This window comes from Sminthopsis crassicaudata, chromosome 2 (genome assembly GCF_048593235.1).
Source record: "Sminthopsis crassicaudata isolate SCR6 chromosome 2, ASM4859323v1, whole genome shotgun sequence".
Taxonomy (NCBI): domain Eukaryota; kingdom Metazoa; phylum Chordata; class Mammalia; order Dasyuromorphia; family Dasyuridae; genus Sminthopsis; species Sminthopsis crassicaudata.
The window spans coordinates 136,677,346-136,692,681 of NC_133618.1; the positions used below are offsets into that span (position 1 = coordinate 136,677,346).

Consider the following 15,336-nt stretch of genomic DNA (forward strand, 5'->3'; position numbering starts at 1 on the left):
TTAGTAAAATTTCCTATAACTGAGTAAACATTGATAAATTGACTACTAGTACCTTAAACGATGGGAAGGCAGTTAGGACTCAGTTCATGTATAAAAATCAGTCAATTCAAAAGGATTAAGAACTCAGCAAAATCCTAACAAAGGTTTTTAAGGTACAATAATTGCAATTTATCTCGTCAAAAATATTGAGGTTTGTGTATTTAGAAGTGCTGGATTACTTCTACTGTCTATCTCCCCTACTACTATTAAGAATGTCCAATAAAGCCAAAGGAAGTCTTACAATCATGCTAACCAAATACATTATAAATTCAAGTTTCCCAACTTCACCTGCGCCCTCAATTCAGCATATTCTTTTTATTGCTCCCTAATTGATTCCCTCTCTCACTTCAGACAGAAACTTCCAAACCTGCCCTTTCCATCTCAAGTTTCCTACATCTCCTCTTCTTTCTCTAATTAAGATCATTTGATTTTGATATGAGTTTTTAAGGATGCTCAAAAGTCTCTCCCTCATCCTTCTACCATGCCTTTAAAATCCTGTAGCTTCCCCCTTTCTCAGACAAATTTTTTCCCCTAATGTGCCTTCTAAGTTCTGGCTTTTTTTTTTTTTTTTAAATGGAGTTGTAATTGAGGAGCTCTTGTTTTCAAAAAAGCAATAATATTAAGGCACTAATCAAAGGTTGAATCCTAAAGTTCTTTTTAGCTCTAACAAAAACCCTTACAATTTAGACAGTGAAATTAAAGGAAGCTAATCTGTTCTTAAAACTTGCACTATTCTGGGTCTATCTTTTTTTTTTTTCTTAAATAATTATTTTTAAAATCCACTCTTACAAAACCTTGTGTTCCATATTTTTCTCCCTCCCTCCCTTTCCATATTTTTCTCCCTCCCTCCCTACTTCTCCTCTTTCCAAGACAAGTAATCCAATATAGATAGGTTAAACATGTGCAATTCTTCTAACCATATTTCTACATTTATCATGCTGCACAAGAAAAATTAGATCAAAAGGGGGAAAAAATGAGAAAGTAAAAACAAGTAAGCAAACAACAACAACAAAACACTGAAAATACTATGTGTGATTCATATTCAGTTCCCACCATTCTCCTTCTGGATGAAGATGGCTCTCTCCCCCATCATAAGTCTATTGGAACTGGCCTGAATGACCTCATTGTTGAAAAAAGCCACATCCATCGTAATTGATCCTCATATAATCTTGTTGCTAGGTACAATGTTCTTTTGGTTCTACTCACCTCACCTAGCTTCCATTCCTGTAAGTCTCCCCAAGCCTCTCTGAAATCATCTTGCTGATCGTTTTTTATAAAACATTAATATTCCATAGCATTCATACATCAAAACTTATTCAGACAGCCATTCTCCAATCAATGGGCATCCAATCAGTTTCCAGTTCCTTGCTATTTCGAAAAGGGATGTCACAAACATTTTTGCACATGTAGGTCCTTTTCCCTTTTTTATGATCTTTCTAGGATACAGGCCCAGTAGAGTCACTTCTGGATCACAGAGTTTGCACAGTTTAATGGCCCTTTGGGCATAGTTCCAAATTGCTCTCCAGAATAGTTGGATCAGTTCACAACTCCACCCACAATGTATTAGTGTCCCAATTCTCTCACATTCCCTCCAACACTTTGCCTTAATTATCCTTTCTTGTCATCTTAAGTCAATTGAAGAGGTGTGAAGTGGTACCTCAGAGTTCTCAGACAATTTTTAAAACCTCTCTCTCCACTCTGTTCCCATTTTTTCTTCTCTATCTTACTCAACTCTTGGCAATCTATTTTTCCATCACATCATTTAAATGAAACTACTCTCTCCAAAGTTACCAATAATGTCTTAAATCACCAAATCTTCCAGTCTTTTTCAGTTCTCATCCTTCTTAGTCTATCTATTCTGTCAGAGGACAGCTAGATGGCACAGTGAAGATTAAATAAAAAATTTTTAAAGTTACTTACAAACAAATACTATATAAGTGTTAACTATTGTTATTTGATACTTCTGACCACCTTCTCCCTCCAACATACTCTCTATTCTATGGGATTTCATGACCTTATTTTCTCCTAGTCTTCTCTTTCTAAATCTCAACTGCTATGTGACTATACTTTCTCAGTCTTCTTTTTCCTGGAGTCATTATAATCTTTTTTTCTTTTTCTTCAGTCATTATAACCCTTAACTGAGAATTTCCCAAGGTTCTATACTAAATAAAACCTTTTCTCTTCTTTCCATTTTCTCTTGGTGACCTCATTACTTCCTAAGGATATATCATCTTTATGTAGATGATTCTCACATCTCTATATGCAATCCTAGTCTCTTTCCTAAGAGTCAGTCCTGCCACCCCAATAGCCTGTTGGACATTTCACATCAGATGTCCCAGAGACAACACAAACTCATTATGTCCAAAAAAATTAATTATCTTTATGAATTACATGTAAAATGACTTGCACACTTATAAATGTTATTGCTATCATTATTCTCGTCTAAAATACTTTCCTTCCTCTTTTAAACTTTCCTATTTCTGTTAAAGATACCACTAGTCCAGGTTTGTACTCATTCTCCCTCATTTCATATATATATATATATATATATATATATATATATATATATGAAATCAGCTGCTAAATCTTGACATTTGTACCTCTACTGACATCTCCCAAATTCAACTCTTTTTCTCCACTCACAAAGCTACCCTATCACTTTTTACCAAGATAATGGCAAAAGCCTTTTACCTGGTCTTCCTGCCACCAGTCTTTCCCTACTCCAGGCTATCCTAAGGACTGCTACCATATGATTTTACTTAAAACAAATCTGACTATGTCAGTCTCCTACTCAAATCCAGCTTTTTTCTATTGCCTCTAGGATAGTGGTTCTCAATGTGTGGTCTGAGCAGCCCACTCAGGGAGTCCATGAAGTCAAAGCTATTTTTATAATATAATTTAATTCATATAATTTCACAATAATATAAAAACATTATTTGTCTACTAATGCCCTCCCTCATACATGTGTCTGAGGTCAGATTTTCTTCATATGCTTCAACCAAAACAACATACCACCCTAGACTGAATATAGAAGCAAATATGAAAATTCAGCTATTAGGCCAGACATTATATACAGCAACAGCCCTAAAGTCAGGAGGACCTGAGTTCAAATTTGATTTCAGATACTTAACACTTCCTAGCTGTGTGACCCTGGGCCCAACACTTAATCCCACTTGCCTCAGGGGGAAATTTGTGTGTGTGTGTGTGTGTGTGTGTGTGTGTGTGTGTGTGTGTGTGTGTGTGTGTGTGTGTATGTGTGTTAGTAAGTAATGGGATTATTATCATTTAAAAATCTTTTCAGTTTTAAATTCTAATATAACAAAGACAAAAATAAAAGTCCTTTGGAATCCTCAATTATTTTTTAAGAGTATGAAAAGGTTCTCAATAATTTTTAAGATTATAAAAGAATTATGAGACCAAAAAGTTTAAGAACTGCAGTTCTTAAACTTTTTGGTCTCATAATTCTCTTATATACCATACCATTACCATATAATATATAATTCTTGGATTCATTTTTAAGGCTCTTCATAACCCGGCCCCAACCTTTCTTTCCAGATGCATTTGACACTGCATCTTCTCCCTTCCTCTGCAACCAAGTTAATTGGCCTGCTCTAATTCTCTTCTATTATACTACATATGTCCCATTTCCTTGTCTTTGTACTCAAGTCATCTCAAGTCATTAGAATGCTTCTGCTTATCTCTACCTCTGAGAACTCCTAATTTCTTTTAAGACACAACTAAAGTACTGTCATATACATGAAGCCTTTCCTGATGCCCCCAACTGCTAGAACTTTCCCTACCAAAAATATGTTCTCTTTAACTACTTTTTATTTATTTGGGGGTGGAGGTAAGTTTTATATTTGTCTTCCCTATTAGGAAATAAACTCTTTTTGAATGGGGATTATTTTAATCTTTGATTTAGTACCCTCATCACTTAGTACGGTCCCTGCCAAATGGTAGACACTTAATAAATGCTTGTGTATTGGCAAAATAAATACGGAAGACTCCTACTGAAGAAATAATAAAATACTCAAAATACCAATGTGTTAAGGAACCACCATGGGCCTGAAAAAGAAAAACAAGATGCATAGCTTTATGAAACAAAATTATGGTTTTTATGTATTTATGGCAAAAATTGCCATGCTTGAAGGATGCAAAAAGAGATATAATTATTAACAGGACATTAAAAAAAAAAAAAAGATAACAGGGTAAGAAGAAGTGCAGCAAGGCTGTCCTACTCCTGAAGGAAAAAAAAAGAAACGGCACTAGAAAATGTACTATACCAAATCCTGATAGATTGTGTGTGTGTGGGGGGGGAAGTCATTGAGAATCATTCTTTTCAGCCTAGGTCAACATAGTCAGTCAGTCAATAAACATGTATTTAAATGCCTATTATGAGGATACAGATATTTAAAAAAAAGAGAGTCCCTACCCTTATAATCTGGTGGGAGAAAACAACAAGTAAAAGGAAGCTAAGAAGAGGTTTGAGAATAGGGACTTGATAGAAAAATCCAAAGATAGATAGCTGGATGGAAACTGAAGAGATAGATAGCCTTTAACAGCCCTTATTAAATGGAGGATCTGGGGAAAAGTGCTATATATATATTCCAATCACAGAGCTACCAAGTCAGAGGGCCAGAATGCAATCTAAGTCCCAGGGGCTATGTGATCTAGCAGGACAATGGGATTCTGGAGCATATAATGGACAAGTCCAAAGGTGTATAGAAGTGAAGTGAAGAACATAAGGAGACAGACTGAAAGGTCTGCAGACACAGGGGACAAGAACTGGCCACAAGTCCCAGAGTATGCAGGGAGAACTCCAATGCAAAGGGAGAAGCTGTATATGGGGCAAAAGGAATTTCCAGACTTATACTGGAGTACTGTATATAGAATACAGTAAAAGTTATCAACAGATAGTTTTGGGACCTACTACCCAGTTTTCAAGTCACAGATCTAGGATAAACTGAGAAGGGGATGTGTTCCCAAAAGATAGCATTCTTGAGTAAAAAGATTTTGGGCAATATACCAATAAATGAGTAAGTTCAGAAACTAGCAGTTGTGGTGTGCCTTAAGACTTCAAAAGAAGAAAAGGATTTCAGATCCAGAATCTTGTTTACTTTGAAACTTACCGAATAATAATCAGGACAGGAATCCCAGAACAAAGAAAAGCCTGAAGTTTTGTCACTCAACAACAACAACCAAAAAGCTTCTGTCAAGCAGCAGTCTACTGAAACTCCAAATGGAGTAATAAACTCGTAAAACCACTGCTCAACTTTTAGTTCAGGTCAGAAACTAGCAAAGTTCTGAACGGGGGTTAGTGATCAGATCCTTTTAGGTAAGAATACTAAAAGCTTGTAGGTCTCCAGCCCACACCTAGAATCCTGGAATAATATAACACTCATTACCCCCAAAAAATCTTCCCTCTAAAAATATGCAGTACTAAGTTGAAGTTCAAAGTTAGGTAGCAGGCTGGAAGAATGAGCAAACAAACAAACAAAAATAATCCTACTCTAAAGAGCTATTATTATGGTGGCAGAGATACTCAAAATACAAACATGGAAGAAGAGAGTGACTCATGTAGAGTCTAGAACCATCTAGAACCGTCTCAAAAAAAAAATTTGGGAACAAGTTCAACAAGGAGTCTTAGAAAAGTTGAAACAAAAATTTTATAATATTTTTTATAAATTAAATGAGAGTATTTGAGGGAAAAAAATGGAAAAGAAATGAGAGCTATGGAAGAAAGAACTGCAAAGGGAATTAACAGCTTGGCATAACATGTATAAAATCCTGCCCAGGCAAGAAACTTTCTAAAAATTAGAATAAGTCAACAGAAGAAATCAAATGCTCCTAAAAAAAAAAAAAAAAAAAAAAAAAAAAAAAAACACACACACACACACACACAAGAAATATTAAAGCAAAGTCAAAAGATGGGGTAAAAATATAAAAGCAAATATAAGGAATTTCATAGTTTAACCCAAAGTAAAAACAATTGATCAAGAAGAGAGATCATGGAGAAGAAATTAAAGAATTAATGTATTAGAAAAGATTATGGCAAGATAGTGAAGTAGGTCAGAAAACTTTCAGCTTTCCAAATTTTCTCCACAAAAAAAGAGCACTGCCTCAGAGAGAATATAGAATCGCAGAAATACACAAAAATTAGGAATAAGCAATTTTTGTAAAATAACTTGAGAAGATTGCAGGAAAGATCCCACCTCTAGGGCAGAAGTTCAGCCTGACTGAAGTGCAAACACCTCCAAGGCTGGCCCTGTACAATCAATAAGCTCTGGAAAGCAACTGGGGTTGGAAGTAACCACAAGCTTTAGAAACTTTCATCTCACAGTATGGGGTTTTTGATGACTGAGTAGGGGAAAACTAAAGGCTCTTTCACTGTCTAGGGGCACTAAGCACAATTATGTTGGCTGCAGTAGCAGAGATGAGGGGGAGCTAGCACACTTTCAGTAAATGCAACTGTAACAGCAATAGCTGTTGGCTGTAGGCACTTACAGGAGAGCAGAGTCCCTAGTTTCTAGTCCCAGGGCAGAGAAGACAGCTGTAGTTTGCAGCCATCTGAGATACTGCAAGGAGGATGATCATTTGCAAAACTGTGACTGGGAGCCCTAGCCTCGGCTTAGGAATATAAAGAAGAGTCCAAGGCTGAATTCCAAGACAGACTCAGAAAATAACAGTAACAAGAACCTGAGACTTACAGCATCATTCCCCATACCTCAGATCTAGAACTAGATTACATGAATAGCTGCTAAAAACTAAATTTTTAAAAATAAATAAAAATGACTAAGCAAAGGAGAAAGAATACAACCATAGATAACATCTCATCAGAAAAACAGCTGATCTGCAGAGCAGATGGAGAAACAATAAGCAGCCACACTAAAAAATTACAATTAGAAAAATAATTTTATACAATATTAAAAGAAAGTATCAAGGAAAATTATCTTGGAGTTCTAGAACAAGAAGGCAAAGCAGAAATAGAAAAAATCCAATGATCACCACCTCAAAGAGATCCCAGGTACAAGTTTTCAAATCAAGTTTCAAAACTCCTAGGTTAAGGAAAAACTTTTGGAAGCAAGAAGAAAAACAACAACATCTATTTAAATATGATGGAACTATAATAAGGATTACACAAGACCTAACCGCTACTATGTTGAAAGACCATAGGTCTTGGAATATTATATTTCATAGAGCAAAACAGCTGGGGTTAGGTTACCACCCAAGGATAACTTACCCAATAAAGTTAACTATAATCCTAAAGAAAAAAAAGAACATTTAATGAAGTAAAAGTCTTTATCTGTAACAAAAATAGTAAAACTTAAGGGAAAATTTGATATATAACATCCAGGAGAAATACAAATACTAAAGACCAATTATAAAAGACTTAATGAATCCAGTCATCGTATTTCAAGAAATTTAAAAAGGAAACTGCCTAGACTTCTTAGAACCTAAGGGTAAAGTGGAAATAAAAAGAATAAAATGATCACTTCTTAAAAGAAACTCCAAAATGAAAAAAAAAATTTCTGAAAAATTCTGGGGATTCATAATCCAGGACCTTCCAAGTCAAAGAAAAATATTATAAGCAATCAGAAATATAAGAATTCAAATACCAAGGAATCATGATTTAGTCTATCACTGAGAACTTGGTGATATTCTAGGAGGCAAAGGATATAAGGTTTACAACCAAGAACAACTTCTCTAATAAAACTGAGAATTGCTCTAGGGTGAAAAAGTTTTTAAGAAACAGAGGACTTCCAGATATTCTCAATGAAAAGATCAGAATTCTGTAGAAACTCTTCAAACACAGGAATTGAAACATAAAAAGGTAAACTTAAATCAAGTCAAAAGAGACAAAACAATATAAACTGTGTACATTCAAATGTGGAGAAATTACATGTATCCCCTTTTAAACCCTGTATTAATCTGGATTCACATAGGGAGTCTAATTAGACAAGACTTCTAAGTAATTTTTTTTGTGTTTTAAGGATCTTAAGAATGGAAAGAAGTCAAGAGGAACACATAATAGGGAAAAGAAACAGAAAACGTTAGGGAAAGTTACTCAGGTTGAGCAAACAGGCATCTAACTAAATAAAGAGAAAGGGAGGAGCAATTGACACTTAGAGAAGAGAATACATATATACACATAAGCGTTAAATACAAAAATATATTTCACTCAGAAGGGAAATGGGAGAAAAAGGAGGACAGAAGGTATAATGTATTAGGAAAGTACATTAAAGGAATAAAACAAATTCTAAAAATGTGCACAAAAATACTTATAGCTCTTTTTGAGGTGGGCAAGAAGCTACCCAAAAAGTTGGGGAAAGGCTGAATAAGCTATGTGATAGAATACAATTATGCTATAAGAAATAATGAAAGGGATAACTTCAGAGAAATCTAAAAACTGGCATGAATTAATATAGAGCAACAGAATCAGAAGAACTACTAATACAATGACAGCAATATCATAAAGACAAATTAACTTTGAAAAACTTAATAACTGATTATTGTGATGAGCAACCACAAGCTACCCCACATCCTAACAAAGCAATTAAAGATTCTAAGTGAAAATAATATACATTTTTTAACATGGTCAGTACAGAAATGTTTTTTGCTTGACTATGCACATTTTTAATACAGGCTTTATTTTTCTTTTGTTCTCTGGGGAGAGTTGAGGGGGAGGGTTGTAAAGAAGGCAGGGTTTTGCAAACACTGGGGAAAAAAAATCACATCAAAATATAATTTAAAAGAAAAAAAGAAAAAGGGTGGGAGTGGGAAAGGAAGCAACTACTCAACTCAAACAATCACATGGCACAAGGACTTTTTCTTAAGGTAGCCATTTCTGTATACTGTAAAAGTGTATGTGTACTTCGCATTTTGTCACACAGGACAGTTTAAAAAAAAAAAAAAGGCATTTTAAGAGTTGAGCATTCACTCTCTGCAGATGACATGATGGTATACTTAGAGAACCCCAAAGACTCTGCTAAAAAGCTATTAAAAATAATTCAGAATTTTAGCAAAGTTGCAGGATACAAAATAAATCCACATAAATCCTCAGCATTTTTATACATTACCAACACAATCCAACAGCAAGAGATAAAAAGAGAAATTCCATTCAAAATAACGGTTGATAGTATAAAATATTTGGGAATATATCTACCAGAGGAAAGTCAGGAATTATATGAACAAAATTACAAAACACTTGTCACAAAAATAAAGTCAGATTTGAATAACTGGAAAGACATTCAGTGCTCTTGGATAGGCCGAGCGAATATAATTAAGATGACAATACTCCCTAAACTAATCTATTTATTTAGTGCTATACCAATCAGACTCCCAAGAAACTATTTTAATGACCTAGAAAAAAATAACAACAGAATTCATATGGAACAACAAAAGGTTGAGAATTTCAAGGGAAGTAATAAAAAAAAAAAAATTAAATGAAGGTGGTCTAGCTGTATCTGATCTAGAACTGTATTATAAAGCAGCAGTCACCAAAACCATTTGGTATTGGCTAAGAAATAGACTAGTTGATCAGTGGCATAGGTTAGGTTCACAGGGCAAGATAGTGAATAAAAATAGCAATCTATTGTTTGACAAACCCAAAGATACCAACTTTTGGGATAAGAATTCATTATTTGACAAAAACTGCTGGGAAAACTGGAAATTATTATGGCAGAAACTAGGCATGGACCCACATTTAACACCACATACTAAGATAAGATCAAAATGGGTCCATGATTTAGGCATAAAGAACGAAATCATAAATAAATTAGAGGAACATGGGATGGTTTACCTCTCAGACTTGTGGAGGAGGAAGGAATTTATTTCCAAAGGAGAACTAGAGACCATTATTGATCACAAAATAGAAAATTTTGATTATATCAAATTAAAAAGCCTTTGTACAAACAAAACTAATGCAAGCAAGATTAGAAGGGAAGTAACAAATTGGGAAAACATTTTTACAGTTAAAGGTTCTGATAAACGCCTCATCTCCAAAATATACAGAGAATTGACTCTAATTTATAAGAAATCAAGCCATTCTCTAATTGATAAATGGTTAAAGGATATGAACAGACAATTTTCAGATGATGAAATTGAAACTATTTCCACTCATATGAAAGAGTGGTCCAAATCACTGTTGATCAGAGAAATGCAAATTAAGACAACTCTGAGATACCACTACACACCTGTCAGATTGGCTAAGATGACAGGAAAAGATAATGATGAATGTTGGAGGGGCTGTGGGAAAACTGGGACACTGATGCATTGTTGGTGGAGTTGTGAAAGAATCCAGCCATTCTGGAGAGCAATCTGGAGTTATGACCAAAAAGTTATCAAACTGTGCATACCCTTTGACCCAGCCATACTACTACTGGGCTTATATCCCAAGGAAATACTAAAGAAGGGAAAGGGACCTGTATGTGCCAAAGTGTTTGTGGCAGCCCTTTTTGTAGTGGCTAGAAACTGGAAACTGAATGGATGCCCATCAATTGGAGAATGGTTGGGTAAATTATGGTATATGAATGTTATGGAATATTATTGTTCTGTAAGAAATGACCAGCAGGATGAATGCAGAGAGGCTTGGAGAGACTTACATCAACTGATGCTGAGTGAAATGAGCAGAACTAGGAGATCATTATACACTTCAACAATGATACTGTATGAGGATGTATGCTGATGGAAGTGGAAATCTTCAACATAGAGAAGAGCTAATCCAATTCCAATTGATCAATGATGGACAGAATCAGCTACCCCCAGAAAAGGAACTGGGAAATGAGTGTAAACTGTTTGCATTTTTTGTTTTTCTTCCCAGATTATTTTTACCTTCCAAATCCAATTCTTCCTTTGCAACAACAACAACAACAAAATCCGGTTCTGCACATATATATTGTACCTAGGATATACTATAAAATATTTAATATGTATGGGAATGCCTGCCATCTAGGGGAGGGGGAGGGGGAGGAGGGAAGGAGGGGAAAAATTCAGAACAGAAAGGAGTACAAGGGATAATATTGTAAAAAATTACCTACGCATATGTACTGTCAAAAAATGTTATAATTATAAAATTAATTTTAAAAATGAGTTGAGAGTTAAAAATCCAGAGCATTTATAATTTGGTAGCAGAAAAGTTCTTGTAAAAGCCTATTGTAGCCGATCTTAATATTATTTGAATGTTATCAATTCAACAAGTAACTGCTAAGTTCCCATTAGGTGTTAAGTGCTATAGAATGTATAAAGAATTAGAAACAATTTTTGCCCTCAAGAAATAATTATGGGAAATAAAGTAACATGGGTTAAATGCCGAAATTAGTTGTAGAGACAATAACTTAAATTTGAGTGAGCAAGATAAACTAGAATAGAATTTTATCAAGAAAATGAAATTTGAGCGGGGCCCTACAAAATGGTTAACATTTATATACTGGTAAAGAGGAAGGGGATGGCCTTCCAAACAATATATGAAACAACATGAACATAGATTGGGAGAAACAATATGAAACACCATGAACAAAGGTTGGGAGAATGAATTGAGAATGATATTTTGTGCAAGAGTGAAAAAATACGTATTTGAAGAAAAAAGTTTATGCTGGGGATTAGTGGAAAATAAGTTTGGACAGGGCAGGGCTGGGACCATAACTGTAGAGCCTTGAATGCCAAACAAGATTTCTGAGCTTTACCCTATTGACCAGGAATTGGCAAACTACCACAAGCAGCCCAAATCCCTATAATCTATTTTTATAAGGCTACATATTTTTACATTTTTTGTTTTATTTTATTTAAAAATGTAAAAAACATTTTAAACTCAGAGATACATAACAAAAGTTGCCACTGCCGTCTGCTCATGCTACAAGTAGTGTGAAATTACTGAAGGCTTCTGAGCAAGTGAGCCCTGCTTAATGACATAATGAAAATGACATTTTAGATTACTAATCTGGTGTCATAGTGAAGGAGAGAAGAGAAAGCAAAGAGAATGAAAGTAGAAAGATGACCAGGGATACTTTAACAATTGATGAGAGAAATATTGGAACTCCACATAAAGATCAATGAAGGATGAAAAAATAAAAGAAACATTTAAATGGAAGAAAAGATAGAACTTTATAACTAAACAAATACAAGAAATTTTTAAGAAAGGAAAATTCAAGAATGTCACTAAATGAGATCCTTGAATGAGTAAAATGTTGTTTCATTTGACAGAAATAGGGTACTAGAAGAAGAGCCAATTTACTAAGATTAGGGTGTGGAGTGTGGTAGGGGACTGTCGAATTGAATTATCAGTATATTGAATCTAAATTAATAGCAACACATGAGTGGAAATGTCAATATGAATTTGGAGGAATTGGTTACTAAAATTAGAGCTAATAAATTCATAGAATCATCCATATAAAAGTAATAATTGAAGTGTTTTAAATGGTTGTTATCTGAAAATGTAAAGAGAGAAGGGAACAACAACAACAACAAACCAAAGCAAAGACTTAGCAATTTAGAGAAGTATAAAATCTTAGTTTTAGAACTAGAAGGGATGCTATAGGTTACCACCTCCCCTTACTCTTTTTTACAGATGAAGAAGCTGAGGGCCAAAGTGATAAAGCAAATTATCCAAAGTTACAAGAGGAATAGACGGCAAAGACAAGATTCAACTCTAGGTCTTCTCTCTTCCAGACTTCTTTCCGTTACTAAGAGCAAAACAAAGAAAACCCAGGGTTCAGAAGCCCCAAAAGAATTTTAAGGAAAACAAGAGCAATCAACATCACATGCCTCAAAAGTCAAGAACAGAGGTTGGAAAAGCAAACAGGTTTTTGGTAAAGAGGCCACTAATGCCCTCCAAGAGCACAATTTTGGTAGAGTAGTTGAATGGAGGGCAAAAAAGAATTTGGTAAGAGCATTGGCCATATCACTAATGATGACCATAGCACTAACTGAAGGAAAATAGTATACTCACTGGTCACTACGGAAATCCAGCATTCGTAAGTGATGGAGTGTGGAAGTGATGTCTTGAGGGCAGATTCCAGTCAATTTGCTTAATTTTTTAATGCTGATTTGCTTGTCATTTTGATGATAAAGGCACTCCAATATTACACTTTTCCAATAAGCCATATAGGAAAGACGCCCTAAATCAGATAATGGTTTCTCTGGAGATCCGGCTTGACCTTCACGCTTTGACAACAAATAACCTTTAAAAAAAAAATCAAATTTATGAGAACTATAGTTCATCAGTTATTGAACCTATATTAATCACTAGGCACTACATTCAACAGTGTCCTAAAAGTGAGCCGTTTTTAAATGTAAAATAACTTGCTGAGAGCATTGTTTAAAATATTGGGTATTATTCGTAAGTATTGTTTTAAAAAACAGGGCATTTTATTAAAAGACTAAATTAACACGCCTTTTGTTCTGTTTTTGAAGTTATACTATATTAGAACCAAATGACTGTCAAGCTTCTATCCTGCTTTCAAATGCTATGAGGATGCTATATAAGCCATTAAATTGCCTGTTGTTGGGTAAAGTACACACTAGGACCACTAGATGGCAATAGTTGCTAGTTTTAAATTACAAAAGAAGAAAAAAACACTAAAAACTTTGCAATCTCTTTATCAAGATTACATTGTTCCTATGAATTAAGATGATAAGTGTCATCTCCACTTTACACAGAGGGAAAGTGAAATACTTAATGCTCATCATCATATATCCCTGCTGGCCAGGAAAGGACAGTACAAAAGATTTTACCAGTGTGTACAGAGAGTGGAAGGGAAGTATTTAGAGGATTCAGAATCAGAGGATGATCATTCAGAACTAAAAGATCATCTGGTTCAATTATACTCAGGCTCCTAACCACTTGATTCTCCAAATAAGAAAGGGTTTTGGGGGGAGGCGGTAAATCAGTGATTTCTGAGTTGTCTGGAGTTTGCTGATTTTGTTTTGTTTTAATCCAGTTCTCTCATCTACAAAATATAAGAATTGGACCAGATTACTGGACAAGTCTAATATGAACTGAACAACTTCCAAAGAGATTTCTAAACAGCGTATCTTTTACTGTGAACCTCCTACAACCTAAAGCCCTATTTACATTTACAGGTTATTTCTTATACCACTAAAGCTATATCACCTTAAGTCACTAAGTCTTTTACTAGTACATTTTCTTCACTGCTTTTCTCTGTTTGCTTCTAGTCTTTACAAATATACATTTATTTACTACCTAATTATACTAATTGTATCTTTTCATCATCTTATAATTATACTATTATAACAAAAGGGCCACATAAATGTATGAAATGGTCTTTCAATTCAATAAGCATTTATTGAATATATTCTGTGTATGGGATACTGCCAACTTAGCTCGTGAAGATAAATCACTCAGCTCTGGTTATTTTATTATTCTGACAATCACTCAGGCCATATGGGTCAGAATACTACCAGTGTAGAATGACATTTTCTGATACTTTTTAAACTATTACAACAATTTCATGAAATTGTATTGTTATATTTGAGGTAACATTATATCTTTATAAATAACATGGCTTTTTAGCATTAATCTGCAGTTTTAGTTTCTGTGAATTAAAATTTAAAATTTCACAAATGATTAAGGTGTAATATATATTTTCCCATGTGGCAGAACATTTTAACAACAACAACAATCCTAACAGGCATGCAACATTTTCCAAAGTACCATGGAACTTTGGTAAATGTAAATCAGCAAGTCTTTGAGTCCTATAGTTCTGTTACTGGCATTACTTTTGGCATTCTTTAGAAAGAAAGACTACATGAAATTAAGTTCCATATGAACTCTATAATTCCTCATCCAAGTAATTTTTATAGGAGATACAAGGAATTGGCATATGACACTATTATTTTAAAATACTTTATTTCTAACCAAAAAGAAAAAGATTAATAGTTCTGTGCAAAAGATTCCACATATGAATATGTCAAAAGGCATTGACAACAAAAACAATTTTGTGTTTCATAATTAATTTTAAAATAATGAACCCCTCTGTAAAGAAATGAAGGACATTTTAATATGTTCCTTACTGAAGTCAATGAGGAACCTGCCATAACCCTTGCGCTGGTACTGTGGAAGAATCATTATGCAGGAAACATTGTACTTCTGTTGGCAGTGCTTTTCCTGGTGGCCAAAAAAAAAAAAAGAGAAACAAAATTTAAAAACAACAGGCTAGTAATACTGAGCAGCAGGTTTAATTATCATGAAATAAAGGCTACCAATAAAAGTCATAGCCTTCTGGGAATAGCAAAGAGAAATATCTCACAAGGAAAAACAGGACAATAACCATAAAGTAATAA

General features: G+C 34.3%; 1 protein-coding gene across 6 annotated transcripts in view; it reads right to left on the bottom strand.

Annotated features, from left to right (window-relative positions):
* The window catches only part of KAT6A (lysine acetyltransferase 6A), a 146,863-nt gene that overhangs the window by 12,336 nt on the left and 119,191 nt on the right, over positions 1-15,336 (bottom strand). For all 6 annotated transcript variants that reach the window (XM_074287347.1, XM_074287350.1, XM_074287348.1 and 3 more), the window contains 2 exons: positions 15,067-15,160; positions 12,983-13,214 (listed from right to left, as the gene is read on the bottom strand). In XM_074287347.1, coding sequence (XP_074143448.1) covers positions 12,983-13,214; positions 15,067-15,160 — 326 coding nt within the window. The remainder of the gene's footprint in view (positions 1-12,982; positions 13,215-15,066; positions 15,161-15,336) is intronic.